Source organism: Electrona antarctica, assembly GCF_951216825.1.
Source record: "Electrona antarctica genome assembly, chromosome: 15".
Taxonomy (NCBI): Eukaryota; Metazoa; Chordata; class Actinopteri; order Myctophiformes; family Myctophidae; genus Electrona; species Electrona antarctica.
The window spans coordinates 46083878-46111407 of NC_136796.1; the positions used below are offsets into that span (position 1 = coordinate 46083878).

At 42.4% G+C, this 27530-nt stretch overlaps 1 protein-coding gene across 2 annotated transcripts in view; it reads right to left on the reverse strand.

Annotated features, from left to right (window-relative positions):
* Positions 1-1004: 1004 nt before the first annotated feature.
* Positions 1005-27530, reverse strand: part of meox2b (mesenchyme homeobox 2b) — a 122965-nt gene continuing 96439 nt past the window's right edge. For both annotated transcript variants that reach the window (XM_079523275.1, XM_079523274.1), the window contains exons 2-4: positions 16769-17701; positions 8179-8351; positions 1005-1883 (exon numbers count right to left, since the gene is read on the reverse strand). In XM_079523275.1, the coding sequence (XP_079379401.1) occupies positions 1653-1883; positions 8179-8351; positions 16769-17327 (963 nt within the window). In that variant the 5' untranslated portion in view covers positions 17328-17701 and the 3' untranslated portion in view covers positions 1005-1652. The remainder of the gene's footprint in view (positions 1884-8178; positions 8352-16768; positions 17702-27530) is intronic.

The following is a 27530-nucleotide window of genomic DNA, read 5'->3' on the forward strand; positions in this document are numbered from 1 at the left end:
CAGTCGTTGTTTTTATGTAATGATTTTAAGCAAGTAAAACTTTTTAAGAAAAAAGCAAAATGCAAATCCAAAAGAGAGATGTTTTGCCAACATGCCTTGTCCAGTTACAGCATCGTATAATGTAAAATGTAACTGTAGAAAATGAGAGTTTAGTAAAGGCTTAGTACCCTTTTGTAATATAAATTATTAAAAACTGTGGTGTGTCCCCTTTTTCAGTCCTTTGTACACCCACCCTTACATTTTTTTTCCTGCCCTTTTTTCCTTTTGCAATCCTCGTTCAATCAATACAGTACAAATTGATCAAAGCAAATCCTTTTAACAGTGCAAAATATAACTCAATTTAATGCAAAGCATCTTTGGAATGTTCACAAAGTCTTTGTCGCCCCCGCCCCGGCCTCTTTGTTATGACGCTCTGCTCACAACAAGTATCAGTAAAACATTTTTACATGTGTCCAACATAAAACCCATCTAGTAAACGTCATCCAGTAAACCTCTTCTGTCTGATGACAATTCAATGATCCTTCCCCACTTGGACTTAGAACTCGGCACCTCTCTCAGTAGGAACAGACATATTCCTGAACAACAAGGCGGAGATCGGTCTGACCCCTTTTTCAGAACCACTTTTTAGTCTCTGTGTGAGCCGGGCCTCCGAAATTGGAACGTTAACCCATTTTAGGCCCGATGTCGAAATAAAAAAAATGTCACTTTCACAATTTAAAAAAAATAGCAGATCTACAAGCTCGTAGCGCGCCACTCGGTGGCGCGCTACAAGCTTGTAGATCTGCTATTTTTCAATTTACACGATTTTTCAAAAATAGCAGATCTACAAGCTCATAGCGCGCCACCGAGTGGCGCGCTATGAGCTTGTAGATCTGCTATTTTTCAATTTTCACGATTTTTCAAAAATAGCAGACCTACAAGCTCGTAGCGCGCCACTCAGTGGCGCGCTATGAGCTTGTAGATCTGCTATTTTTTCAATAGCTAAAGTATAACATAATGCTTAGTTAAAACACCAAAAGGGGTTCCCGTCCAGAATGGGTTAATTATGAATTGACTGTGCAAAAGCCATACCTATATTAAATTGTAAGTACATTAATATATGATAACCCTTCCACAGTCTAGTAGCTTTTTCATATTTTCTATTTTTTTGCATATTTTCCTTCATAATACCTAATTTACATATTTAAATGCACAATTTCAGAAAATGTAATACAATAAATCACTGTCTTCGTGTAAGTAATCAACTGGGGAAGTTTCATGGTGATAACTATTAATTGCAAATGTGTGATAAATATGAAAAAGCTATTCCTGTGGAAGTGTTATCATATATTAATTTACTTATATTGATCCTATAAACAATCTAATATAGGTATGGTTTTGCCCACTGAATTAATAATTAAAACCCATTCTGGACGGGAACCCCTTTTGGTGTTTGAAGCATTATGTTGTACTTTAGCTATTGAAAAACAGCAGATCTACAGGTCTGCTATTTTTTTTTTAAATCGTGAAAATGTGGCGCAAATCTTTGAATATAAATGGGTTTAACATTCCAATTTCGGAGGTCTGGCTCATGGACTATAAAAACTGGTTCGTTCTGAACTGAACCGGTTCCCAACCGGTGGGAAAAGGGGGCCTCTGTGTGTTTTATAGGGTCATAACTGAGCGTGCTCGGAGCTCTGGTCGCTGTCGTGACTGTCCTCGTTGAGTCCCGGGGAGTTCGAGGAGTGGTGCAACGCCACCATGCCCGCCGAGAACTCCGAAGGTAGTAGGGCTCCCTTCTTCATGTTCACCAACTCCTTCTCCCGCACCGCCGCCGTCGCCCCCTGCTGGCCGCCTTTCACCCGCTTCCATTTCATCCTCCGGTTCTGGAACCACACCTTCACCTGCAGACAGACAGACAGACAGACAGTGAGACAGACAGACAGACAGACAGACAGTGGTGTCACACGATGCCAGGATGCAGCTATATAGGTTTGGTTTAGTTTGTTTATGTTTTGTTTGCACTCATGCATCTATTTTGTTTATACGTTTCATAATTAAAAAGCAACGATGAGCAATGTGAGCATCTTTAATTAGATATCTTTATACATATTTTGTAAGTCCTATGTGCTTACAACAAATAGCGGAAATACACTGATCTACACGCTCACGTCGTCAGATGACGCAATGCTTTTTTGAGCTTGTACATATAGGGTGATTTTGTGAATTTTGCAAATGTATACATTTTGGGGATTTCTTTTGGAAAATCTGAACATTTTCGCCTGCTGAAAATAGGAAGAGGAAGCACATAAAAAAAGAAAAAAAGAAAAGGGGGACACCAGAGTTAGTGGTTATAAATCAGCTGAATGCACTTGCTTCGCTTGCATCAGCATGCCTCCAATTATGTGTGAAAGTGAGGATGGATGGTACGTGTTATACTGATAGCTGTGAGTCAAGGCCATGGCCTTCCAAGGACAGCTGAACCCCCAGTTCTGCTGTAGAGTCTATGGACCAAGATTAGCCGTACTGATATTAACAGGGCTACGTTATACATTCGACACTTGTAACCCAAAACAGAGTCGACGCGACGGCGTGGACAACAAATCAAACCCACGTCGTCCCAACGCGGACGGCATCCCCGGCAGCTGTCTCTGCATCCGCCAACGCAATGAACGATGCATGGCACAAGGTATAACGTAACCCGATGCCATTGTGAATGTGTTTCGTCAGGGCATTTTTTATCGGCTGGGTTTTCTTGGCACGGATCCCCTCTCAGTAAAAACCCTATCATTCCCCCGCGCCCCGGTGCTGCCTGTCAGGAAACCCTAACGTCCTGATTCTGTTTGCGTGTGAACCCTTCGACTATATCAGTGTGTGTGTGTGTGTGTGTCTGACGGTGGTGTCTGGGAGATTTATTTTACAGGCCGCCGGTGAAACAGACCTGTCTGCCAGCGCAGCACAGCACTAGACGCCCCTCTGCTTTCCTGTTCACACGGCATAGAGCTTATATAAACCCCAACAGTGTCACTTCATGGGCACATCTCTGACTGCTGCTGGCACCGTACGAGGAGAAAAAAAATCATTATCCCTCCGGATCATTACGCTGCCATGCGATCCAGCCGTAGCCAAAAAGGAATCGGGCTACAGTCTCGGGGCAGTTTTTTTTTCATTGGCCTTTGGGGTGTGGTGGTGGAGTATACGGAGCTACTGATTAGGAGGGCTGGCATGGCGTCGGGGTTAGTATTCGGGAGCGTCTTATTTCTTCCACATGGCCAGGTATGTGCTGATGCATGCTGATGGATGCCGCGGGGCCCCCTAATGCTGGACCCGCGCCCCGTTCCCCATGGCCTGACTCGACAGCTTGTTTAGTATCCGTGTCACCCATGGTGATGATTAAGCAGGCTTCCTAAAACGGACCGATCGGATCACGTCCAGTGGATTAGCTGGGCCTGCTACAACCCCCAGGACCACCCCTCTCTTAAAGGAGAATTCCATGCTAGAAGGCTTCCTTACCTTTTATTTGTAGTTGTTACGTCCCCACCAAAGAGGTCCAGGTGTTATTTTGTGCAAAAGCGCATTATTGGCTATTTCCCCTACCATAAGCCCTCAATGAATTGCATTGAATTGCATTGAATTGAAATGGGCTATTAGGGGTGTTGTGCTAATTCGCTCAAAAATAAATTTGTTTGTATATATCCTCTCTTCATAATGTAAATAGTATGGGGACGTAACAACTACAAATAACACCTGGACCTCTTTGTTGGGGACGTAACAACTACAAATAAAGGTAAGAAAGCCTTCTAGCATGGAATTCTCCTCTACACCCCTCCAACCACCAGGGTTTCTGGCCCTGAACCTACCCCTCGATTAACCTCCTCTCAGTGTTGATTTCGTCAACTATAAAACTATAAGACGAAAAATGTCCGTCGAATAATAACTAGACCAAAATGTTAGGATGGACTAGTGGACAAGAGATGCAGTATAAGTCATTTTACACTTGGTTGCATGCTGAAAATCTACAAGCTACATCTACAAGCTTGCTTGTAGATCGGCTATTTTCAGCAAGTGTAAACTCAGTCATTACGACGGCATCAACTGTAGATTTAGTCGACTAATATCTTATGATATTTAGTCGACTAAAAGTAGACTAAAAGTAGACTAACTAAGAGTATGACTAATACTAAGATCTAAATGTGCTGCCAAAAACAACACTGGAACTCATACAGGATATAAAGGCAAGTGAAATTAAAATAACAAGTGATGAAACAAAAAAGTGAACAGAGAAAACTGGAACGCTAAATGGAAGCTGATAAATCATCTTTGTGCATGGCGTTCCACTTTCGATATCATTTTGTAAATATGAGGTTTAAGCAATTTTACACGAGAGGGTGTGGTTTAACGTGATTATTGCCACGACAGTGATGCGGTCAGGAACGAGACGTAGTCGAGTTCCGCAAGCATCACTGAAGTGGCAATAATCACGTTACTGTCATTTTTTAATGACAGATGTAGCCACTACGACCACAAATGTCCCAAGAAACTAGCTAGCCTAGTAGCCACCAAGTTTGCTAGCGCTCTGGGAAAACAGAGCAGCTGAATTCTTTGTTTTGATTAGGTGGTGAATGGTGCTGGTTTGATCCACGGCTAGAAGCCGTTTCAACCAATCAGATTGCTTCCTTGAAACGACCTGTTGTATAATTTCTTTGTTTAAATAGAGTTTAAATGCCTAATCTGCTGTTGGCTTCTGTGGCCCTAATACATGGAATGACCTGCATAAACTACATTAAAATTGACCACATTGTTGGTACCCCTGAGTCGTTTTAAAACCTTGGTGAGCATACAGACCCCCACGATATGTAAATCGTTTTAAATTGTTTTGAAATTTGTCTTAGCTTCTATTTGTAACCTATATGAAATCCACATGTATACCTTTTTGTTTTCCTTTTCCTGATCTTCTGATGTATTGTGATGTTTTTTTATACGATATTGTACTACTCGACGACACTGAAAATGAGTTTAATTACAACTTATAGCTAATAGCCATACCCAGTACCCACTATACCTCTGCGTTGACTCACTCTTCAATATACGCCAAAACTCAACCCACGTACTTGAGTCACTGTATTCAAATACTACTCAACGACAAGTGAAACACAGCCAAATGTCTGCTCGAGTTAAAGTACTGGGATACTTGCTTGAGTATTAAAAAGTACAAATTACAATTTTTTTTAATATCAATGCATCGGTGTATTGACATGTTGAATGTGTCCATGAAAATTCCCCCCAAACATTCAGAAATGTTAAAACATCTTAGATAGTTAAAGTACCTTATAGTTATAATAACAGCTTATTCATTCTTAATGTATATTATTTTTCTAAGTTTGGGTAAATGTACTTTGTTACTGTTCAAAAAGTGCCCATCGCCCCCCTCTGCGCCCCACCTGCAGTACACACCGGTGTTGATTTCGTCGACTAAAACTAAGACGAAAAATGTTCGTCCACTACCTTTTTCCACTGACAAAAACTACATGGAAACTAAATAAAAACGAAGCTATGACTAAGCTAAGCTAAGACTAAATATACTGACAATTTTATCAACAGATTAAAAACTAGACTAAAATGTTAGGAAGGGACTAGTGGACAAGAGATCCAGTATAAGTCATTTTACAATTAGTTGCATGCTGAAAATAGCTGATCTACAAGCTCACAACGACGCGTTGTGAGCTTGTAGATAAAAAAAACAGTCATTACGACGGCATCAAGGCACGCCAAAATACATTTTGTTCGACTAAATCAACTGTAGATTTAGTCGACTAAAATCTTATGACATTAAAGTCGACTAAAATTAGACTAACACTAAAACATTCCAGGTGACTAAAATGTGTCTAAAACTTAATGAAAACTATTCAAAAGACTATATATGACTAAAACTAAAATCAAACGTTGCTGCCAAAAACAACACTGGTACAGCGGTACACACCACTCAGCACTCCTTGTGTGTCCCCCGGGGACGGGACGGGACGGGACGAGACGCAAACATTCTACCTCACACCGGGCCTTATCCTGTGGGATGTATTTTAGGTCGTGCCGCATAGCGGCCCTGCCACTCAAAACGGCGGGAGTTAAGTTTACAAGAGTAAACAAGACGCATGTGCGGCTCATTTTCTCATAAACGGCTTAGTCGCTAAACCAACCAGTATGACTAAAAGAAGACTATCCTCGATATGCTGTTACATTATGTACACGCACGTTTAATCCATTCTGGGCGGGAACCCCTTTGGGTGTTTTAAGCATCGTGTTATATGCTTTAGCTGTTGAAAAATAGCAGATCTACAAGCTCGTAGCGCGGCACCGAGTGCCGCGCTACGAGCTTGTAGATCTGCTATTTCACATATACATATGTGACTACTTTTATTAGAACTATAATGTAGGTTTCTGCTATTTTTGAAAAATCTTTGAATATATATTCTTTCACAGCAAACGTTTTTTAACTCGTATTTTTGCTGCTCATGGGGGACGGTCCCTGGAACAACATATTTTCAGATGGGGTTCGGCGGCCAATTACATATATTATTTTTGGTGGTCCTTCACATGGAAATGTCTGAGCACCACTGACATAGAAACATGAGGTTTTTCATGAAAACTGTCGGGATTTAGAAGATCAATTCGTATAGAATCGTCCTCAGGTCTAAACAGGTTAATTTTCCCTGACTTTTGGAAAGAGGTCGAATGGAGCCGATACGGTGTACGGCTGCGCGTTCGGTTCTATAGCTACTGTAAGTGTAAACTGTATGTCCCAATGCATTGTGGAGGCCGGCCAATTTTGCAATCATGGCGTGTAAAGCTATACAGTAGTTAACAGTGGGAGGCGGAGGCTGTAAGATAATAGTAATGATGTTAAAGTGGTCTGGATCCAGGATCAACCCCCGCACGCACGCACGCACCGCAACGCAACGCACGCATGCATGCAACGCACGCGCACACAGATTTATTGGACTGGTATTGGGAATGTTGTGAGAGGGCCAGCCAATATGAGGGGGAGTGGTGAGGGACCGAGCATGCAGGCAGGAAGGCCTAAATCCTGGGTGGGTTTGTCTGGCTTTGGCCTCAGCCAAGACACTTTGACTGGCTTTAGCCAAACAGATCTCTCCAGGAGCACTTGTGGGATGTGCTGAGTTTTGTATAGTGTTGCTCTGAGATACGTAGAGAAAAGAAAAGTGCTGTGGTTCTTTTTTCCTCCCCCTGTTTTTTTATTTATTCTTTTGCAACAGCAGAGTAATTGCGACAGTAATACAACACCGATGACAGGATTTGGACGTGTGTCTCCGTCACGACTAACTTACCACGGTTGACTTTTTTTGTGCGATGTGAGTTTGACCCGATCTGTTACCTTTTCCTTTCAAGAGAAACACTGGAAATGGTATCGTCTTGCCTTTTTTCTTCGTCGCAATAATTATTCACACATATTATAATAACTACGTTTCCCAAACACTTTGAAACGTCGAGTTGAACGGCAGCAGAGAGAGAGAGAGAGAGAGGGTGGAGGTTTGTGTCTCGGTGTGGTTCATATACAAGTGTTTCTGGTACAAGGATTAAGAAAAACCATCTGGACTCCTGACACAAAGCATCAGAACGTCACTTCACAGGCACACCAAGACCAGCAGCGTTGCCTGCTGACATTTCAAAGAGTCCCGGTGGTTTGGAATCGATTAGCCCCAGAACATTAGTACGACATGTCGAACCGTTTGCTAATGTCAAAACACAGTCCCCCCCCCCCCCCCCCCCTTTTTCGTTTCTTTTCTTTCAGCAGTGAAGTCCTGTGCAGCTTTTTAATGGGAGCCATACTATATATATTGACCGGGTGTCATATTTGCGAGCAATGTGAGACATCAAGTTCTGGGATTCTCGAGTGAATGTGGTGGACGTTGAATAATTACAGCAATTATTGATGTATTTAAGTTTTCCCCCCTTGAGATTTCTTTTTTTCTGTTTTGTTTGAAGCTCACATCAAAAGGTATATGCGTTAATTAGCATTCATTACTATAGCAATAAATGACACGTTTTCATAGATAGTTCATATAGGGTTCCTCCTGTTTCTTTTTGGGGTCTTATTTTCGGTGGACAAATAGACCCAAAGGGGGTCCATTTAGAGAGAGTGAGGGTGAGTCCGTCACGTCACGCTGTATACTTCAAACGTACTTGTCTTTCCGTGAGGTCGAGGTTGACGGCGATCTCGTAGCGTCTCAGTCGGGTCAGATAGTTGTGGTGTGCGAACTCGGACTCCAGCTCTCGGATCTGCTCCTTGGTGAAGGCCGTGCGCTCCTTCCTGGGCTTGCTGTTCATGTCTGACTTATAGCTCCCGTCTTGGGAATCTGAAATGAAAAACAGAACATTTTCCAGCCACAGTTTGACTCTCTACGACGCGGAAAAGGAAAAGGGAAGAAAGAGAGAAGAAAAGGAGGGAGGGGGGCTTTTTGATAAATGGCAGGGGCCAGTTTATAATGAAAATGAAATGGAAGCTAAACTATTTGGAGTGCCAATCACGTTTTATTATGGGGATATTGGTCTCGTACGCTAGAAGTGTCTGATTTTTTTTTCTTCTTCTGACTGTTAGCAGATCTGTCCCCTGTGCTGTGCTCGGTACAAGTCTGACAAGGATATGTCTCTAGTCCAGTGTTGTTTTCGTCGACTAAAACTATTAAGACGAAAAATGTTCGTCGACTACCTTTTTTCGAAAACGAAATGGAAACTACATGAAAACTGAGCTGTGATGACTAAGACTAAATATATCGACAATTTTGTCAAGAAATAAAAACTAGACTAAAATGTTAGACTAGTGGGAAAGAGATCCAGTATAAGTCATTTTACACTTGCGGTTGCATGCTGAAAATACTGTAGCTGATCTACAAGCTCACAACGCGCTGCGACACGCTGCGACACGCTGTGAGCTTGTAGATCGGCTATTTTCACCAAGTGTAAAATCAGCCATTACGACGGCAGCGCGTCGTAATACATTTTAGTCGACTAAATGAACTGCAGATTTAGTCGACTAAAATCGCATGACATTTAGTCGACTAAAACTAGACTAACACTAAGACATCCCAGGTGACTAAAATGTGACTAAAACTAAATGAAAAACACTATTCAAAAGACTATGAGTAAAACTAAAATCAAAATGTGCTGCCAAAAACTACAGTCTATACACAGAATCTTCCTTGTGTTGTTCGTTTCATAGCCTGGATCCTGTGCAATCATTTTACACTTTTTCAGAATCAAATTAACGCTCAGCATTTTACTGCATACATGTAATGCTTCGACAAGGATCAAGAAGATTCTTTATTATTGCATATCCATTGTTTGAACTGCGACGTTTGCATTGTTTAAGATCAGTGCTCCTATTATGGTTAAAACTTTGCATCACGACTTTCTTTGCTTTTTAAAGATGATTTCTTCCAGCATTGTCTGCTTATTTGACAGTGAGTATAAGAGATGCAGGGAAGGCCAGGAGAGGGACAGCGGAGCAAAAGGGGACCGAATCCGATTGACTGGTGCCTTGGTTTAGTACCCGGTGATGATCTACTGGGGTGCCTGGGGTACCCGGTGATGAGCTACTGGGGTGCCTGGGGTACCCGGTGATGAGCTACTGGGGTGCCTGGGGTACCCGGTGATGAGCTACTGGGGTGCCTGGGGTACCCGGTGATGATCTACTGGGGTGCCTGGGGTACCCGGTGATGAGCTACTGGGGTGCCTGGGGTACCCGGTGATGAGCTACTGGGGTGCCTGGGGTACCCGGTGATGAGCTACTGGGGTGCCTGGGGTACCCGGTGATGAGCTACTGGGGTGCCTGGGGTATCCGGTGATGAGCTACTGGGGTGCCTGGGGTACCCGGTGATGAGCTACTGGGGTGCCTGGGGTACCCAGTGTTGAGCTACTGGGGTGCCTGGGGTACCCGGTGATGAGCTACTGGGGTGCCTGGGGTACCCGGTGATGAGCTACTGGGGTGCCTGGGGTACCCGGTGATGAGCTACTGGGGTGCCTGGGGTACCCGGTGATGAGCTACTGGGGTGCCTGGGGTATCCGGTGATGATCTACTGGGGTGCCTGGGGTACCCGGTGATGAGCTACTGGGGTGCCTGGGGTATCCGGTGATGATCTACTGGGGTGCCTGGGGTACCCGGTGATGATCTACTGGGGTGCCTGGGGTATCCGGTGATGATCTACTGGGGTGCCTGGGGTACCCGGTGATGATCTACTGGGGTGCCTGGGGTATCCGGTGATGATCTACTGGGGTGCCTGGGGTATCCGGTGATGATCTACTGGGGTGCCTGGGGTACCCGGTGATGATCTACTGGGGTGCCTGGGGTACCCGGTGATGATCTACTGGGGTGCCTGGGGTACTGCATGGGGTATCCAGTAAGCATGTAACGATACACTCAACTCACGATACGATACGATACGTATCACGATATGAGGTTCACGATACGTTTTTCACGCTATTTTCAACACAATTATTTTCCATACAAATTACCGAAAAATCTTATTTTTTTTTAATGATTTATCTTCCCCCAAGCTTTTTTCACAACATTAAATTAACATTTATTCTTTTCTTTGATGGCATCTTAGGATAGATGTAGACCTATTTGACAGTGCAGAAACATAATTGCCTTCCTTGATGTATTAATGAGCATCAATAACGACCGTCACCTGTGTCACAGACACATACAGCTCCCCTCTGCAGGCCTCTACTACTGAAAGTGACTGCATGGAGTCATTTCTCATTTCTCTCCAACAGCACGTGAATATATGATGGAATATGATTACAGCTCACAATTCATATCTCACACTTTATTTTATTTAATCGATATTCATTTTTAATAAATCGATACATATACGATATATCGTTACATGCCTAGTACCCGGTGATGAGCTACTGGGGTGCCCCAGCAACTTCTAGTTTAAATTAATCAGATTTTCGGCTCAAGTTCAGCCAACATGTTCAGACTCTTCATGATACAGACACACCAGTCAGAAGCATGTGAGTTGTCCACTAGTGCAGGGGTTCTCAACCCGTGGGTCGCGACCCCTCGGGGGGTCGCCAAATTATTTTGGGGGGTCCCCAAATTATTTTAAAAAAAAGAAAAAAAGAAAAGTTTTTTTGTTTTTTTGCAACTGAATGGCTGGAAAGTGGAAATTAAGAGTTTACATATAGTACACATAGTACATGCATACACCTTTGCTAATGATTATATCTGGTTTCAGTATTTATTTATGGTGTATTGTCTCTATTATTAAGGTTATTGTAGCAGTCAATTTATATTGGGGGTCGGGAGGGGGCGGGGCGGGGGTCCCGAGACATTACCAAAGCATTTCCGGGGGTCCCCGGCCAAAAACGTTGAGAACCCCTGCACTAGTGTATTTACAGTTGCTCACAGTTTGTCCAAAGTGATGAACATTGACAAATACAAACTACTGTATTGTTGTCTCCACCAGGCCGACGGCATGGGGAGAGAGTATGTTTGTGTGTGTGAGTCCGTGTGCGTGTGCGCCTCCGTCCGTCTGTTACCAGCTATAATCTCCGGCACCGTTAACCCGGTCGGTGCCAAATTTTGCACGCACACTCCCTGGATGCCAACGATGAACCTCTGCCCCAAACCTTCCAGAACGGCCTGTTATAGCCCCACCAGGAGGCCGACTTTTGAAAAACACATTTTTGGATATTACTCCTCCAGATTCTGTCCAAAAATCCCACAGATCGTTACACACCATCTCTATAGTCATGTGTTCAAGACGTGTGTTCAAGAAGATGTCTGATATTTCATATTCCATCCTAATTGGCTAACATTGGCTTTCAAAGTTGGCAGGATTGGCCCGTTTTGAACAAAAAGCCTCAAATCATGAACGCAGCGTGCAATTTACGTGAAATCTTTCACAGACTTTCCTACTAGGCTGAGGAATATATCCCACCCTTTTCACATTGGCCCAGTTATAGCACCACCAACAGGTGGATTTTTGCAAAACACATTTTTGGAACAAAATGCCTCAAATCATCCAATTGCCATCCAAGGTGTAAGAAGAAATGGCATCCTTTTCACATAGCGCCACCAGGAGGCCACAACCTGACCTGCCCTGCATGGTGGAGACCTGTGCCCATATTGTGTTACATGACAATATTTTTCTGTAATCACCTGTGAAGGCACATTGTAGCGACATATAAGCAAACGTTTCTAACATTATTTATATATAAATAAATACTTGCATAATGGACTTTTATCCCCCTTTTTTTTAGGGTGAAACTCTACTTTCCCTTCTGTCCTTCATTACACTTATGCAATTCTTATGATTTTATCCTACCCGAGATTTGAACAAACGTCTAGCGTTCTTTCAAGAGGGAATCCCCGCTTGGTCAGGGACAGACATTTTGCACTTATGATCTTCACTCTCTTCAGGCATGTATAGCTGTTTGCCAACCTGTGGCAGCGGTGGCCGAACGGATTGCGGAGCGGTCTTGATACCGGAAGGTCGCCAGTTCGAATCAGCGGTCCGACACGTTAAAATTACCACCGCTGAAGTGCCCTTGAACAAGGCATTGAACCACTACGATGAAATGTTCTATGAGCAGGGCCTGGCTGGAAACAAGTTCTTGAGCTTAGCCCAGATACCCTGGGTAAATATAGTAATCATTTCATTTCATTTCAGGTCCTACCAAGGTTTACATCTCTTAATGGAAGATTAGACCAACTCCAACCACCGTAGATGCACCATACTGTACTGATTTAACCCATTTTGACCTGAGATCAGATTCTAAAAATGTCTTCTACATCCTGACAGTTTTCTGAAAAAGCTATGTTTCTATGTCAGTCGTTCTTCGATTTTTCAAAAAATAGCAGATCTGCTATTTTTCAATAGCTAAAGCATAACATAATGCTAACACCAAAAGGGGTTCCCGCCCCAAAATGGGTTAAATGATTTATACATTAGTTCTGGATTGCAACTTTAAGACATACAGTACATAATAAATACGAATGATTCTTCTTTTCTTTTCTTTTTCTTTGCAAAAAACTATACTAATACTTCACTTATATTATCATTTATTCACATTTGCCTGGTCCACACAACACATAAATCTGGCGTATATATATATATATATATATATATATATATATATATATATTTAGGCCTATATATACTTCTCATTAGTGTACCGTGAACGTGCAAAGTGCCGGCAGACTGCAGCGCGCCAGGAAAGAGACACAGTTGTGCCACAATGTGAGGGCGCAGCAGACATTTAAACATTTCATATTTATTACAAAACGCATTATGATGACATCAAGAAAGTTGGCCAGATCAAGGTATTATGTGTCATAATATCCAAAGCCATTAATTTATTTCACACGGTACAGTTAAGCGTTGTGGAAATTGCCGTGGCGCTCGCTCCGCTTATATCTTCAGCCTTTTTTTTTCTGTTTTCATTCGCTATAATCTTTCATTTAAAGTTTGTATTTAACAGCCCATGTATATTTCATCATCACAACGTCATTCCTAAAGAAAAAGAAAATATATACCGAGTCCAAAAGAAAGGAAACTTTGTGGTTTCTGTAAAGTGCCAATGAAGTTAAAGTTGGGAAATAGGATTTGGTTAACCCGTTCTGAACGGGAACGCCTTTTGGTGTTTTTAAGCATTATGTGATACATTTAGCTGTTGAAAAATAGCAGATCTACAAAGCTCGTAGTGCCTATGAGCTTGTAGGTCTGCTATTTTTGAAAAATCGTGAAAATGTGGCACACATTTGGAATATATATATTCTATCAGAGCGAACATTTTTAACTCAAACGTTTGCTTCTGGAGGGTCCCTGGAACAACATATTTTCAGATGGGGGGCCAAATATATATAATTTTTGGGTCCATGACATGAAATATTGAGCACCACTGATATAGAAACATACGGTTTTTCAGAAAACTGTCTCTCAAAGACATTTTGTAGAATCTGGTGTCAGTTCTAAATGGGTTAAGGGCATTGGCAGAAGCCTTAAAGTAGACAGAAATGTCAGTCAACGTGATGGCATGGATGGCACTCGCTGAGACACAGGCTGGCACAGCCGTACTCCATGATGAATTGATTACATGTCTTTTGGCCTGAATGGAGTATAGACATAATGTCTGGTTATAAAAAAAAAATAGTAATAATACAAAAAGAAAAGGTATAGAGAATGGGTGCTCCGTAACATGAAATGTTACCGTTGTTGACCTGCAAGGTTTTGTGTTTGCAACCATATATATATAGGCCTTTAACCCAATCAATCCGGGAACGCATCGGTGTCATTTTATATTTTAGCTATACACAGTATATATATATATATATATATATATATATATATATATATATATATATATATATATATATATATATAGTAAAAAAAGGATTTACAAGGCACAAGAATTGGCTTCAAGTCTAAATGGGTTAAACTATTTATAATGCATCGTCGCTGTACGATGGTGCCGCGCGAATATACTGTAGCAAAAATAGCCTAATATACAAGTTTGCAATGCATCGTGGTGCGTTGTGAACTTGTAGATCAGTTATTTTATGAAAACAAATACATACAGTTGGGTGCCACCGATATTGTCCCTTATCATTTGACCCATTTAGGCCTGACCTCAAAATTTTAAAAAAATCCTTCTAAATCCTCCAGTTTTCTGAAATAAATATTTTCACGATTTTTCAAAAATAACAGACCTACAAGCTCGTAGCGCGCCACTCGGTGGCGCGCTACGAGCTTGTAGATCTGCTATTTTTCAATAGCTAAATTATAACATAATGTTTAAAACACCAAAAGGGGTTCCCGCCCAAAATGGGTTAACTGTCCTTTTGCGCAGATCACGCAAACCTCAGCAAAAAGAAAAGGACAATATCGATGGCCTCCAACTGTATATATATTTTTTTTTTCTTTTTACATTTTCGCCTATAATGATAATTATGTCCAAAATGGGGGCCGCCTGTAGAAAGCGGTCGACTGACACCCAGGGAGGTGAACCTTCTTGCTGCCACTCTTGACAAATGAAAGACCTCGGCATGGCTTCGACGACATGGCCTGCACTTTGCTCTCCGTTGCCCTGCTTTCAAAAAGAGGTTTATATAGCGTGCATGTCCCCATCCGCCATTTTACCAGCCAGGCAAGCTTTTCATTCTGAACCCCACCCTGTGTTTGTGTATATATATATATATATATAAACTACAGATCGATTGGTTGTCCGAGTTTCAGAGCTTCAACGTGAAAACAGCCGCAGCATATGCTATAATATTTTAAAAATGTATGTTGCTTCATCTTCACTATCAATTGTTTCCATTGATTGATTGTGGGGTGTTTATTAGGCATGGTGTGCGGTTATTTGACACAAAAGTCGTGATTTTTTGTTGTTGTTGCTTTTCTGTCTTTATTTATAGTTACAGTGAAGACGGACATGAGGAAAGAGGGAGAGAGAGAGAGAGAAGGGAACGGGACTCGAACACGCGACACGCTGTCAGGCCAGAGCCTATATGTGGCATGATGCGCCCGGACCGCTAGGCCGCTAGGCCCCCCCCCCCCCAAAAAAAAAGTAGTGATTCTGAGCACAGCTGTGACTCAACGTCTAGTTTCTAAACTAAAGCCACAACTCGTTTGTCATTCCAGAACCCAGGTGTGCCCACGGGAACCCCTTTTGGTGTTTGAAGCATTATATGTCATAACTAGCTATTGAAGCATTATATGTCATTACTAGCTATTGAAAAATAGCAGATCTACAAGCTCGTACCGCGGCACCGAGTGCCGCGCTACGAGCTTGTAGGTCTGCTATTTTTTTTAAATCGTGAAAATGTGGCGCACATTTGGAATATATATTCTTTCAGAGCGAACGTTTTTAACAGCTGTGACTCGACGTATAGTGTCTAAAGTCACAACTCGTTTGTCATTCCAGAACCCAGGTGTGCTCATTGTAAGAGTTTAAAAGCCGGCTCCACAAAAAACTGCACCTGTAGGCTATTAATGGCCTCGTGGTGGAATATCACGTTATGAGGAGAATGTAAAGCCATGATTTAAAACACACCTCACTATGATTTTAAATCTATCATGATTTAAAAGCTACGGGAAGCTACGCTGGTGTTCTGTTATACAGTATGAACCAAAAATGGGTTATGTATTTGTTGTGTGTTTTAGTGTCGTTATTATATATATATATATATATATATATATATATATATATATATATATATATATGTAAATCAATATTATTCTAATAATTTAATTTACTGGAAGTTTAATTGTACTTAATTTTAATTGTACACAAATATTTTATTCAGTTCTCATTGAGAGCTGAGCTCTCATTCTCAAGAGAGACATAAAAAAAAAGAGTTCTGGACCATTAGAAGGCATTAGCATGCAGGCTTTAAAGAAAACAATAATTTAAGGACAATATTGTATTAGTTTGAGGTCTTACAGATGTACAGACCCTTAGAGAGAGAGTGTGTGTGTGTGTGTGTGTGTGTGTGTGTGTGTGTGTGTGTGTGTGTGTGTGTGTGTGTGTGTGTGTGCGTGTGTGCGTGCGTGCGTGCGTGCGTGCGCACACGCACACGCACATACTAACAAGTCTATATATTTTACAGTTTACTTTATGGTTTAAAAGTCCTTGAACATATATTACAGTAATTACAAAAAAATGAAGTGTTAAGAAAAATGACCGCAAGCAAAAGCATTCCGACCAAACCTTTGAGTCAATGCCACACAGTTCTTATACATGGATCATTCCATCGTCTTACCTGAACTGTCACTTTTCCCTTTATTGTTCTGCCTCTCCGACACCTCCGGAGACAGACTCTGCCGTCCGTACTCCCCTGAGATGCACGACGACGCCCCAGCGGCGGTGGGGTCACCGCCAACACCACCACCGCCGCCCAGACTCGGGTTCGAGACACACAGGTTCGGAGGAGCCCCCGCCCCTGCAGCGGAGCAAAGCTCCGGGGTCGAGGCCTCGTGGCAGACGAGGCCGTGCCGGACGTTGGGCGAGGAGGAGGAGGACATCTGTGGGACGACGTGCCAGCTGGACTGGTGATGGTGGTGGTGAGGATGCTGCTGCTGCTGCTGCTGGGAGTGGGAGGACAGGTGGCCTCGGTGGTGAGGCAGGCCGCTGCCGAACAAGCCCCCCTCGTCTCCCGGGTAGCCGCAGGGAGACGAGGAGGAGCCCGGGAGGTCCGGGTAGGAGACGTGGTCCGAACGCCCGTGCAGGGTCAGCGGCGACTGCGCCGTGAAGGCAGGGTGCAGGCCCTGAGCCGTGGCCCCGTGAGGGCTGCGCAAACAGCCAAACAGAGAGTGATCCATAGTCCCCACGAAAAGAAAAAAACACACAAAACTTCCCCCCAAAAACGGCACACACGAGGGACCACTGAGAGAACTCTGGACAGCGGTTGCAGAGCAGAGTGAAGAGAAAGGAGTCGAGGACTAGTGAAGCCTCAATCGCTTGCTCTCTCCTCTTGCAAGCCCCTCTCTTCAACTCACACCTCCACGGTCCTAATTTTCCCAGAGAAAAAACAGATGGAAGGAAAAGGCAGAGAGATGGTCGCAGGCGTTGAAAGGAAAGGCCTCTGGGTAATCCTGAGCATGCGGCGGGGTTGCCAGGCGGAGAGCGTGGGTAAACACAGTCAGAGTGAGCCGAGGAGGATCTCGGATGACAGGAGAGAAGACGTGCATGGGGCCTGCAGCCAGCCAGGCCCAGCAGTGTGGAAGGAGAAGGTTGGTTCCAGGGAAGTTGTGCGTGTGTGAGTGAGTGAGGGAGAGAGAGAGAGAGAGAGGGGAGAGAGAGAGAGAGAGTGAGGGAGGCTGAGGGTGGATGTTATATATAGGGCGTAACGTGAGAGGTAGGCTGGGTCACTGCTACTGACCACATGCATACGATCTTCCTCCAAAAACGCAACGCACAATAAATCTGAACCATTCCTATAGCCTTGCCTGCAGGAAAAGTGGGCAATTTATTTTGGACCGGGAGAGCTATCTGACCCCCCCCCCCCCCCCATACTGAAACTTTTCTAAGAAGTGCATGCGTGTTGCGTCAGCTTGGGTTTTTGGATTTGTGGACCCCGGCACATTCTTAACTGTGTATTCATATTTCTTTGCAAGTCACTCTGCAAGGTTTATAAAAGCACGATATAATGTGTACCCTAAAATGATTGCACGTTATGGCAGGGACGGTAATAAATATATACATTTGGCAGTTCGAGAAGAGGTATATATATTCGGCAATGTTATCGCTGCAATTTTGCAACTGTTGAAACGCTTGTTTTGTTTTTTTTCCCTATACTTTATACTGCTGTACTTTTCTGTCAGCAGGATTTCATAATCTTCATGACTTCCATATGTTACATAAACATGCCTTTTCAAAACCACACACACAAAAAAGATTAATAGTTGAAAAATATAAAATGTCAAGCCATGCACGCACGGCCAACGTAAACAACTAATAATCCATATAGAAACTATATGCATGTTGAATGCATTATGTGTTTTGCAGATTCCAATTTATAGCCGTACCGTTTTAAAACGGAGAAGTAGCTTAGAAAACTAATTACGGAACATCAACAATGTGTGTTATAATACTGACATGCAATGTGTTGAGAAAAAAAAATAATTATAAGCAAAGTGTCGGTATTGGCAAGTGTGGGATTTCTTTCTGGCTGTTGTATGTATTCCTACTTTGACTTGTTGTTTTTATAGTTCAAGCAGTGAATATTCACCCACAAGGGAAAAAAAGCCTTTGACTTTGAGGGGGGAAAAATATCCCCGTCTTCCCCGAGGCAGCGACTTAGTTGTGGTGGAAATAGTAGGGAATATACGTGTAAATAAAGTATTATACACTATAGACGGTCAAATTACATTTCCATGTCAAAAAAAATGAGGGGGGGGAACATTTTATACCGGTGGCATTTAAATTTTTATCCCTGCTTTTGTGGAAGCTCTTTGAAATTGTTATAGCGCAGTCTTCGATCGAAACTCTCATTCGCAATAGGCCTATCTCACAGCCCCCTTTCCACGCCCCCTTCCGGTAGCTAGTGGTGTCATTTAACATTAGGCAAGTACATTTCCTAATGTTAAAATGTCAAAGACCGATAATAATATGAAGAAAACACAATGGTATAACAACTCAAATAAATAGAATAAACCTTACCTTTACAAAACGGTAGTTTGTGGCTTGTGAAAATACCTCTTTTAACATGGAAGTCTATGGACCGCAGAAAAAAGAACACCATTAGCTCCAAAAGGGGGCATGGAAAGGGGGCGGGGAAATGCTGTGAGATAGGCCTATACCGGTTATAAGGCCTCACTCACACGTAAGACACATTGCAAGACACACCTGTGTCCTGTGCCTTCTGTGTGTCATGGCCGCCTCAATGCATTTCCAATGGGAGTCACATGGTTTGAAGACACAACATTGTTGCTGAAGCCAGCCATGCAACAGCCATGCAACAAGGTTGTGTCTTCCAACCATGTGCAGTGGCGTGCACAGACATTTAGAGGGGCAGGTGCTCGAGTGGAAAAAAAGGGCACTTTGTGCAGCGCGTGGAACCGGCCGGTTGCCTTAATAGTGTGAGATTTATAGATTGTGGGGCCTAAATAATATATTAGAAGCTTTATCAAGAATTGATCAATGTTACCATGGTCCACATACTGTACAGTGTAACTGTACAAAATAAAAATTAAAAACAAATTAAAAAAGTGTTTTTTTCGAAAGGGCACATTGCCAAAAGGGCAAGGGTGCTCTAGCACCCCCTAGTGTCTATCTGTGCACGCCACTGACCATGTGACTCCCATTGGAAATGCATTGAGGCGGCCATGACACACAGAAGACACAGGACACAGGTGTGTCTTGCGTGGGTCTTTTAGGTGCGAGTGAGGCCTTTAGACTATAGGATGCCACTCGGAACGGAGGCTGTCGGCTTGGATACCGGCTGTCTCTTTGAATGACCCCCCCCCCCCCCTGCAGCCACCCTCGCCGTCTGTAATTCCTACTCACTTGTCAGACATCTTCAGAAGCACTTTTCCTACTTAAACGTTTAGACGTTGGTCGCCTAAAAGGAAGTATTGATATTTCCTGTGCCCCTGCGTTAAACATATATAGGCGATATCAGTGGTTTAATCCATTCTGGGCGGGAACCCCTTTTTGGTGTTTTTTTAAGCATCATGTTATACTTTAGCTATTGAAAAATAGCAGATCTACAAGCTCATAGCGCGGCACCGAGTGCTGCGCTACGAGCTTGTAGGTCTGCTATTTTTTAGAAAAACTCTTGAAAATGATGTGGTGAAAGTCTTAGAATATTATGTTCTTTCAGAGCGAACGTTTTTTAACTCAAATCTTTGCTGGGGAGGGGGGGGGGTCCCCTGGAACTATATTTTCAGATGGGGGTCGGCGGCCAATTACATATATTTTCGGGGGCTCCTTGACATGAAAATGTTTGAGAACGACTGACATAGAAACATGGGGTTTTTCAGAAAACTGTCAGGATTTTAGGAAGGCCTTCGTAGAATTGTCCTCAGGTCTAAACGGTTTAAACCGCACGTATGACGAAGGTGCATGCGGGCAAGAGGAGAGGAAATTAGATTCATTACGATGGAAATTGCTTTAACAGCCTTGCCACCGGTCTTGGAGGGGGGGGGGGGGGGTCCTGTAATATTACCACATCCGGTGACCCCCCCCCCCCCCCCCCCCAAACCGCCCACATATATCCCTCTATCCCCCCGTGTGTAAAAGGCCCCACAGAAAAAAACACTGTGTTTACTTAACAAATTAGGATAATTTGGAGCTCTGTAAGGTAATCCTTCAGCGTGGGCCCAGGGTGCATATTAATGTTCATATGGTTTCATTTCAGGACGGACCCAGGCCTTGTGGCACGGCGTGCCCCCCGAGGGGAGGGGGGGGGGGGTTCTCCATGACTCTGCCTTCGCTGTCTGCCTGCCTCTCTCTCTCTCTCTCTCTCTCTCTCTGCCTCTCGGGCCTGAATTGCACTCCGTCGCACGTATACGACGGTGTGGGACGTGCACTGAAAATAATAATAGCCGATCTACAAGCTTTAACGATATAGCGTCGTGAACGGACACATATAAATTAGGCATCAGCCCCTTGACTCTATATAGCGCACCGGTTTAACCACCACTAATTTGACAGCTCCCATGGGACGAGGGGATTTTCACACCACTAAACTGTGTGTGTAGTGTGTGTGTGTGCGTGTGCGTGCGTGTGTGCGCGCCGCTACTGGACACACATGCTCTCAAATGTTGCCCTATATAAACCTCCCCCTGTGTGACATCATAGGGAGGTTTATTTTTTGTTTGTTAGTGTAGGAGATTTGAACCGGGCTGTTGTGCGGTACGGCAACCTGTCTTTGTCAATCACTCAGCGTAAACGTACAGTGCAGTGCAGTGTGTGTTACTGTACTGTGTGGATGCATATATCCTATCCTATGGGGGGGGGGGGCATGGTGTGTACTGTAAATTCATAGCATGACGCCCGCCCAGTGACCTTTTGGAGTTAATGGGAGTGAAAGTCATTTTAGAGCAATTTTTTTATTTCATATAATACTCCAATAAAGTTCTTGTGAAAATGTAATAAAATATATATGAATATCAATTAAAAAGTATATATCAATGTCATTTATTTTATGATTTTTGTGGCGTCGCAGTCGTGTTTGTGGCGTTTAATTGAAATAAGACTTTCGACACCTCACGTCTGTGTATAGTTTATAATTATGGGGTTCTGGTTTGCGTTTAAACATGTTTTTTTTAAGCCGTGAGCTCTCTTACGAGGCTGTATAGTTCTGCAATGAACTTTGAGAAACTTTGACTTTCCAAAATGAACAACAGTGATGAAAAACTAACTCTGTGGGCAGCCCGGGATGCTTTGTTGTGGCGCTTTTATTATTCACAGTGTTGTTTTCGTCGACTAATATTGTGACGAAAAATTTTAGTCGACTACTTTTTTTCACTGACGAAATGAAAACTCAGCTATGATGACTAAAACTAAGACTCAATATATCGACAATTTCGTCAAGAAATGAAAACTAGACTAAAATGTTAGGAAGGGACTATAGTGGACAAGATCCAGTATGAGTCATTTATTTTATACTTGGTTGTTTGCTGAAAATAGCAGATCAACAAGCTCAGCGCGACGCGTCGCGAGCTTGTAGATCGGCTATTTTCAGCACGTGTAAAATCAGCCATTACGACGGCATCAAGGCACCTCCAAAATACATTTTAGTCGACTAAATCGCATGACATTTAGTCGACTAAAACTAGACTAAACACTAAAACATTCCAGGTGACTAAAATGTGACTTAAAACTAATAAATGAAAACTATTCAAAAGACTAGGACTAACTACTAAGATCAGCAATTAATGTTGCTTCCCAAACCAACAGGCCTCAAAATCCGTTTCAGCGCATAATAATGTCTCAATGAATTGTGAATGGTTGCTGTCGGGTGAAAAGGAAAGCCGCAGGTATCCTATAACCCAATCTGGACGGGAACCCCTTTTGGTGTTTTAACTAAGCATCATGTTATACTTTAGCTATTGAAAAATAGCAGATCTACAAGCTCATAGCGCGCCACCGAGTGGCGCGCTACGAGCTTGTAGGTCTGCTATTTTTGAAAAATCGTAAAAATGCGGCACAAATCTTTGACGTTTTATTTCGACGTCAGGCCTAAATGAACTCAAACACCAGGGTATACGTTTCTCAATAATTGATGAGTAGGCATGACTACCGTAGATGTGCACGTCATTTTGCATATAACGGGAACCCGTTTTGGTGTAGTTGTTGCTATGTACACAGTATTATGCCAGTGGTTCCCAAAGTGGGGTCCGGGGACCCCCAGGGGTCCTTGAAGGAGTTTCAGGGGGTCCCCCAGCTAAATGATAGTTTGGAACCAAATGGACCCTTATGGGTCTGTAACTCTGAGAGGGTACAAATGGTTCCATTTGTACCCTCTCAGTGTTAAATTAACATTGATTTTACAATATAAATTGGGGGTCCCATAGATGGAAATGCCATTAAATGGGGGTCCGTAGACTAATGCATGTCAAACAGGGGGTGGTCCTTGAAATTAAACGGGTTGAGAATCACTGCTAGAGCCGTACAAATCTTCTGTTATGGGGGTCCCTGGCATATCTTTTCAAATGGGATAATTAGGGTAATTCTAAATGTCCTTGACATTTTTAGGCCTCAGTCCTAAAATGGGTTAAATATGAAATGCCCAATCAGTGCTACAAAGTACAAACATAAACGTGTGTGTGTGTGTGTGTGTGTGTGTGTGTGTGTGTGTGTGTGTGTGTGTGTGTGTGTGTGTGTGTGTGTGTGTGTGTGTGTGTGTGTGTGTGTGTGTGTGGCAGAGCATGCAGTGGAGACATTGTCGAGGTGATTGTCTTGGCTCTTATATGTAAATAATTGTTACTGTATTTTCTGGGAATTGGCTTGTTTTACATTGGAGTTGTTAAACATTTGAGTAAAACTATATTTCAATTCATTTTTTACCCTAATCTATACCATATATTGTATGTTCATTCTAAACCATCCTGGATTGTGCCTTAAATTAAACATGTTCTACAGACATTGTAATGATCACAAAACAATATATATATTACAGGCATTTAAAAAAATAAAATAAAATAAAATAAAATAAAATAAAATAAAATAAAATAAAATAAAATAAAATAAAGGGTTAAGAAAGAGTAGTGAAACTTGACCGTTTAATGTCTTTCCAGTATTTCCACTTAAGCCCTACAGTAGGTTGAAAGTGGTTAAAAAGCCAAGAAAAATAATATACTGGGACTACTAAAATATATACTAAAATCGCTGTGTTGTACAGTACATGTACAGTATGTCTGAGAGATTATTACTGTTAATGGAAGAGGCAGAACAGACACAGTGTTAATGTACCGTATCGTATACAGTATGTGAGAGAGAAGTTGTGAAATTAATTTCATTCATTACTTCTATAACTGTCTGATACTTATTACTCACGTTACCCACACGGCCCCAGTGATTACGCGGTGGATTTGAATCGGTGTGAGTAATGAATAGTTGCAGCCGGTCCAGGCATTTCATGGCTGTGTCGTAAACAGATGGTATATTGATAGCGTTTTTCAAAATGCAAGCAGAGACACGTCGTAGAGAGAGCGTTTTAACCTATTTAGACCTATTTAGATTCTACAAATATCTTCTAAAACATGTCAGTTTTTCCTGAAAAACCCTATGTTTCTATGTCAGTGGTGCTCAAACTATTTCATTTCAAGGACCCCCAATATCATATGTATTTGGCCGCCGACCCCCCCATCTGAAAATACGTTGTTCCAGGGACCCCCTCCAGAAGCAAAGATTTGAGTTAAAAACGTTCGTTCTGAAAAAATAAATATTCCAAATTTGCGCCACGTTTTCATGATTTTTCAAAAAATAGCAGACCTACAAGCTCGTAGCGCGCCACTCGGTGGCGCGCTACGAGCTTGTAGATCTGCTATTTTTCAATAGCTTTAAAACACCAAAAGGGGTTCCCGCCCAAAATGGCTTATAATGCAGGGAGTGAAAGTCTGCCTGCTTATACAGTATGAGCTCTGAGGTTGTGTTATTTTATACTCCAGAGTGCAAACGGAGAATCCTTTTCTTTCCTAATACGAGGGATGAAGAGTTCCAGGCCGTGCCGCTCCACGTCAGACCCTTTTAAGCCATTTAGACCCAAGACCGATTCCACAAAATGTCTTCTATATAAATCATGACCGTTTTCTGAAAAACCTATGTTTCTATATATCAGTGGTTTCTCGTACTATTTCATTCATTCAAGGACCCGCCTATAGAATCATATGTATTTGGCTTCCGACCCCCCCATCTGAAAATATGTAGTTCCAGGGACCCCCCCTCCTGCAGAAGCAAAGATTTGAGTTAAAAACGTTCGCTCTGAAAGAATATATATTCAAAGATTTGCGCCACGTTTTCACGATTCTTCCATAAAAATAGCAGATACAAGCTCGTAGATCTGAGCTTGTAGATCTACTATTTTTTCAATAGCTAAAGTAGCCTATAACACAATGCTTTAGAAGTTATAAACACCAAAAGGGGGTTCCCGCCCAGAATGGTTTAAAAGTGAATTCCATCCCGGACTAAATCCCAGAGCAGTAGAATCCATACTGGCACATTTCAGCAATCAGGAGGAGGGAGAAAAAAAATCCCCTTGTTGTCTGTCCAGGAGCTCACTTTATACCTTCGCCATACGACCACGTTGTTCTTCTAATATTTAACAATATTTCACAAAAGTGAAGTTGACATCTTAAAAGTTTAATGGCTTCCTTCTCCTCTTAAGGTCTTCTGGCTCTCTCTCTCTCTCTCTCTCTGGCTGGGTTTCTACTGTACTGTTATACATGCATGGTATTTCCAAAAGTACTTTCTCAATGCAGGGTTGAACATATAGTACAGTATGGTGGGGCGGCGGTGGCTCAGTGGTAGAGTGGCCGGATGGTAACCGCAAGGTTCCCAGTTCGAACCCTGTGGGCTCCCCCAGAGTTAGTGTTGAAGCGTCCTTGAGCAAGACACTGAACCCCTAATTGCTCCTGATGTGCTGGTTGGTGCCTTGCATGGTTTCCTCCGGCATCGGTGTGTGAATGAATGTGTGTGTGAATGAATGTGTGTGTGTATGTGTGAATGTAATGCACAATCTGTGTAAAGGTGTGTGAATGTGTGTGTGTATGTGTGAATGTAATGCACAATCTGTGTAAAGGTGTGTGAATGTGTGTGTGGATGGGTGAATGTAATGCACAATCTATGCAAAGGTGTGTGAATGTGTGTGTGAATGGGTGAATGTAATGCACAATCTACGTAAAGCGCCTTGGATGGCGCTATATAAATGCACCATTTCCCAGTATGTATAGGCTATACCACTATACATGATAGTAATACATGACACTCTTCTACACGGCTTTAAATTATTCTCTTCAAATTTGAATGCATGTTAATTGTTAATTTTCTTAAGTTCCTCAGAAAGACGATTAGAAAGCATGTACAAAGACTTATAGAAACAGACAATATGCTCCATGTTGTCAACTAAAGTGGTGTGTGAGTCCAATTCATTATTATATTTTAATAACCCATAATATAGACTTTCACCAGACTTTGGCCAAAACAACAGTAAATTGGTGTGCAGGTATAGCCACAGTGAGAGTTACATTGACTCTGTCACTCTTTCCTCCGTTTCGGTTTTAATATTTTTATTACGTTTTTTCAAAATAGGACAGACAGATAAATAATAAAAAAAAAGACAAGACAAGAAAAAATAAAAATAAAATACAAATAAAAAGGAAAGAAAAGAACAGGGCATGATTTCATTCTGATTGAGTCATTACATTACAATAAATTACGCTGCTAGATTGTGTAAAGAGTGGAGGACATACAACTAAATGCTGAGGTTCGATGTGACATTTGAGCAAGGTGGTCTAGGAATGGCTCTTTCTTCCATTTCAACGCACATACAGCTTTAGTAAAGCAGCCCAAATCTGAGCCTTTTCAAAAACTAAAAAGTAACATTTGCTCAGCACAGGGAGACCTGATTCGAAACTGGCCCCCGTAAAATCTGTTTATTTTCCCTTTTTACCTCCTTTATGATGAATTCCTGTTCTGTTCCTTTTGGCTATATAGAAGTGTCTATTTGTATACGTCTCTAAATGTTTTGATGAATTGAACAAGGTGGACCCAGCTCTGGTAAACAAGTGTAATGCTTAATTGGGTCGTAGACTCACAGTTAACAGTCTTTGTATTGAGTTGTGCTTGAAATGTACTGTAATTCTGCAAACTCTTAATAAATATTTCAATCAATCAAAAAACCCCACAGGTGTCTCGTTTTTGGTCTGATTCGGTTTTTAGAGTTTAACACCAGGTGTCTTGCCGGGCTAATTGAGCAGTGAATGGGCACAGTGCCCTCTGGTGTTGTGGTTGAATACAACAGCAGTGATAGATAGGTACACATTACCACTGTACAGTAAATACAGTAATACTCGTACATCATGATAGGAGTTCCTGCAGTGCAGCAGCAGTCACAGACATCTGCAGTTTGACATGTTGACCTGTGGTTTGGTGAACCGCACATTGGATCCACTGCTGGCTGCGTTAAGCCATTCAGTACGGGAACACCCTTTTGGTGTTTTAAAGCATTATATGTTATACGTTAGCTATTGAAAAATAGCAGATCTACAAGCTCATGAAGCTCAATAGCAGATCTACAAGCTCATGAAGCTCAATAGCAGATCTACAAGCTCATGAAGCTCAATAGCAGATCTACAAGCTCATGAAGCTCAATAGCAGATCTACAAGCTCGTAGCGCGCTACAAGCTTGTAGATCTGCTATCTTTTTGAAAAATCGTAAGAATGTGGCGCAAATCTTTGAATATATATTCTTTCACAGCGAACGTTTTTAACAAATTTTTGCTTAATATTGGGGGGGGGGGGGGGGGTGTCTCTGGAACAACATATTTTCAGATGGGGGGTCGGCGGCCAAATACAGA